The 4,381-nt window shown below is 45.5% G+C and overlaps 1 protein-coding gene across 3 annotated transcripts in view; it reads left to right on the top strand.

The window, feature by feature from the left end:
• The window catches only part of PTGR1 (prostaglandin reductase 1), a 46,663-nt gene extending 42,282 nt beyond the window's left edge, over positions 1-4,381 (top strand). For all 3 annotated transcript variants that reach the window (XM_015409586.1, XM_015409587.1, XM_015409585.1), the window contains exons 9-10: positions 2,308-2,426; positions 3,863-4,381. In XM_015409586.1, the coding sequence (XP_015265072.1) occupies positions 2,308-2,426; positions 3,863-3,973 (230 nt within the window). In that variant the 3' untranslated portion in view covers positions 3,974-4,381. The remainder of the gene's footprint in view (positions 1-2,307; positions 2,427-3,862) is intronic.

Raw genomic sequence — 4,381 nt, 5'->3', positions numbered from 1 at the left:
GGGGGCGGGGCACATGACGAAGCCCCGCCCCCTGCTTCCAGCCGCCCCGCTTCCGGCCCTCATTCAGCCAGGAGGAGGCAGGAGAAGAGGGAGGGTAAGTTGCTTCCTCCCCGCCTCTCCCCGCCCCTGCCTGCCTGGGGCAAGGGAGGGCCTTGGCGGGGCTTCCTCGCACTCCCGCTGGCCTTGCAGGTCCACCGCCGGGCCCCTGATGTCAGGGTGTGTGGCATATGCTAATGAGTTATGCTAATGAGTTCCCCTAGCTCTTTTTCTACGAAATGACCCCTGCTACCTTCCTTCCCCATGGGTGAACCAGGCCTGGGATAGGATGCAGCCACTATGCATCTATCCTTGTTGCTTCACAGGTGCCTTCCTCCAACTGTTACTTTGGTGTGTTGTGGAACAGCTAGAGTACTGTTCGTTGACAGCAGGTGTGATTCAGTCATTTCTCTCTTTCCTTGGTGCCTCAGAGTCTTTCAAGGGACACCATCTTTCTCCCCTGGTCAAGTTGCCGGGTCTTTGTGCAACACAAGAGTCCTGCAGGTCTTTTGAGTCACAGTAGTGATGGGAAATTTTCCTGCCTCGTGAGATTTGGTGGTGGTGTGGACAGACCCAGAAGCTCAGCTGATACTAGTTGAAAGTCGGCTTTTGAGTTCCACCTCCAGACTTCTAACTAGGTCCCTGCAAGGCGGAAACTCTGCAAGAAGTTTAAGAGGCAGTTTATGTTTGAAAGTCATTCAAGCTGTTCATCGAGAGCTGAACAGATTGGCTCACTTGTGCTTGGGACAGGCAAAAATACTGTGTCTGGCTGTCAAACACATCCATTGTGAAATTCACAGCATGTCTAGCCCAGAGTGACATCTCTTCCTAGAAGGGAGCATGGATTTGAACCCATACTTTTCAGGTCCAGGTCATGTCCCTTAGCTATGGAATCCCTTTCTCTCTCTCTCTGACATTTTATTTGCTTTCTAATCAGGTGTGTTGGTTTTAAAAGGTTTTTTTTTTAAGTATTGCCAGTTGGTATCTGCAAACTACAATTCATACACTAAGGGTCTGAAACTCAGAATCAGTTGCCTTGACAAGTTGTGGACAGTGACCTTAGTTTGGTAATACATTAACTAGCATTATTACCAGTCTAAAGTTCAAAGATCTTTCCATTAATTTTTCAAGGGATTTGTACAGGAAACCTCCTGGTGGATTGGGCTCTGTACATTACATCGACATAAACACTCATTCCATCTCCATTTTGAAAAACTTCCTTCTTTATCCTAATTCATTCCACGTTGTTCAGACATCTATCCACTTTCCTTGTTTTCAGGCAGATCTGTCGGGGAGGGGGGTAAGGTTAAAAATGTTCTATTGGTTCATAAGAGCCTGATAGAAATTAAAAAAAGAATGATAAGGGGAACCAGGATGGAAGGGGATAGAAAGAGATGAAATTAATAGTGCAGGTGAAAACTCTTATTTGCACATTTAAGTCTGTGGTTTGGATCCAAAGCAAGCAGAATCACAGAATCACAGCGCTGGAAGGGGCCATACAGGCCGTCTAGTTCAACCCCCTGCTCAATGCAGGATCCGTCTAGAGCATCCCTAGGCAGCTGAAGCTTGTGAAATAGGACTTGCTCAGGCACTCAGCTCTTGCTGAAACCCACTGAGCCACCAAAAATTCTGCTCCTTGTGGGCCCCGGAATTGTGAGGTTCTGCACTGGGAGTGGGGAATCAGCAAAAACGAGCCCCTTCCAACAGCCTTGCTTTAATCCTGACAAGAGTAACTTTGGATCTAACCCAGTGTGTGAGAGCCAGTGTGGTGCTGTGGTTAGAGTGCTGGGATTTGGGAGATCTGGGTTTGAATCCTCACTCAAAGCTTTCTGGGTGACCCTGGGCCAGTCACACGCTCTCAGTCTCACCTACCTCACAGGGGTTATTTGTTGTGAGAATAAAATGGAGGAAGAGAGGCCAGTGCTGTAAGTCACTTTGGGTCCCCACCACTGGGAAGAAAAGTGGAGTATAACTGGAATAAATGAATAAAATATCTATGGTTAAAATTCATAAAGTAAAAGATACCAGATTATTATTGATTGGTTGTGAAGGGGTAATGGCTATGAGAGGAAGGATATTGGCTAGAAAAACTCTTGTCAATTAAAGAGGCATGTGATTTTTGCAAACAGAAACTAGAAAAGAAAACTTTGGTGGAGATGGTTCCTAGGATGGGGAGGGTGCCCCTTGCAGACTCACCTAAATACCACCTAGAGCAAACACAGTCCTTGGCAGGGGATATTTCACCAGTGTTTTCTTTTATGTATCTTACAGGACCTTATGTCCAGCTCCTTATGATCCGGAATGAGCTCCGCATGGAAGGCTTCCTGGTAACACAGTGGGAAAACAGGAAGGAAGAAGGTCTGAAAGCTCTGTTGAAATGGGTCATGGAGGTAAGGAAGAGAGGCCTGACCGCTCTGGGTTTTCTTTGGACTTGTAAGTGGATGAGGATAGCCATTTATCATGCATATGCATTCAATGCCCCCAAGCATTTCCCCTTCTCAGTCAAGGGAAAGGGTCAAATTATATCAAACCTAGAGCAGAAAATAAAATGGTGGCTCTTGGGTTGGCCTGTGTCCAGTTGCCAAAATGCTGCTGTTTGGATTTCTCCTTTTTAAAAGGGTCAGGTAGGATGAGTAGAATGCCATGCAGAGCAGAAATATGAATGCTCTACATGACAAGAATGCTTGTTAACCCCTTTAATGGTACTTTACAGGTTCCTTATTTGCTTTCTCATTCACAAACATTGTAAGGCATTTCAGGCTGAGATAGTTATCTGAACATGGGAGGAGAGTATGTATTTGAGGGAGGAGAGGTCTATCAATGCCTACTAGCTGTGGTGACTAAAGGACCTTCCCCCCATGTTCAGAGGCAGTAAACCTGTGAATACCAGTGCTGGGAGGCGACATCAGGGGAAGGCCTCTATGTCCTGTTGTTGGACCTCCAGAAGAACTGGTTGGCCACTGTGTGAGACAGGATGCTGAACTAGATGGACCACTGGTCTGATCCATCAGAGCTCTTATGTTTTTAGAAATTTCTTCAAGATGCTTCCATATTGCTTACGTTGATGATATGGAAACAGATTATTGTGAGATAGAAAGAGAGAGCATGAGGATAAGAATATAAGAGAAGCCAATGTTGGATCAGGCCAATGGTCCATCCAGTCCAACACTGCCACACAGTGGCCAAAAATACCAGGTGCCATCAGGAAGTCCAGCAGTGTGGCCAGGACACTAGAAGCCTTCCCACTGAAACCCCCCCCCCCGGCACCATGAATACAGTGCATCATTTGCCCCAGCCTGGGAGTTCCCATCTATACCTTGTGGCTAATAGCCACTGATGGACCTCTGCTCCGTATGTTTACCTAATTCCCTCTTGAAGCCGTCCATGCTTGTACCTCCTGTGGCAGTGAATTCTATGTGTTAATTACTCTTTGGGTGAAGAAGTAATTCCTTTTATCCATTCTAACCCGACTGCTCAGCAATTTCATTGAGTGCCCATGAGTTCTTGTATTGTAAGAAAGGGAGAAAAGTACTTCTTTCTCTACCTGCTCTATCCCATGCATAATCTTGTAAACCTCAATCATGTCACCCCTCAGCCGTCGTTTGTCCAAACTAAAGAGCCCCAAGCACTTTAACCTTTCTTCATAGGGTCTGAAAACACACTGAGTTTTTCTTCTTGAATACAGCCATGCATGAGTCTTTAAGCCTTGACCAGTGTGTGTTCTCCTCCTCCCTAAAGAGAACTTGTAACTTAAAAGCAGGAAACAGGCATGAGGAGGAATTGTCCAACATTATTAATCCACTTTTCAATCTCTTTTTTTGCACAGGGAAAAATTAAGTGGGAAGAATACGTCACTGAAGGATTTAAGAACATGCCAGCAGCATTTTTAGGAATGCTAAAGGGAGACAACACCGGCAAGGCAATCATAAAAGTGTAAAAGGCACATGGCTCTTCCTTCCAATAATTTTAGCACACTGAATTCCTACCTACACCTTCTTTAATTGCACATTGTCTCTTGGCCAGAAGCTCATTCATAAACATGCTTGATTTTGTAATAAAACAGACATAAGCTAATATGACACAGTTATGGCAACAGCCTTGGTTAGTTTATTGCATCAGATCCAACAGTCAAACTAGCTACAGTGGAAGCTGATGGGTGTGTTGAAACCTGAATCTGTGATCACTTAACTGAGTCCCCCTTGTAACTTCCTATGGCTGCTGTTTGCATAGAAAACAGGAAGCTCCCACATTAATGGTGCTCATTCCAAGACCAGCTCAGGGTAGTCCAGGTAGGGATGCCAGCTTCTAGGGGGAAATTCAGCAACAACATCCGTGACAAAAACAA

The sequence above is a fragment of the Gekko japonicus genome, unplaced genomic scaffold (assembly GCF_001447785.1).
Source record: "Gekko japonicus isolate JY-2015 unplaced genomic scaffold, Gekko_japonicus_V1.1 scaffold1981, whole genome shotgun sequence".
Classification (NCBI taxonomy): Eukaryota; Metazoa; Chordata; class Lepidosauria; order Squamata; family Gekkonidae; genus Gekko; species Gekko japonicus.
Note: the sequence above shows the minus strand (reverse complement) of the source record. Positions and strands in the feature narration are given on the sequence as shown.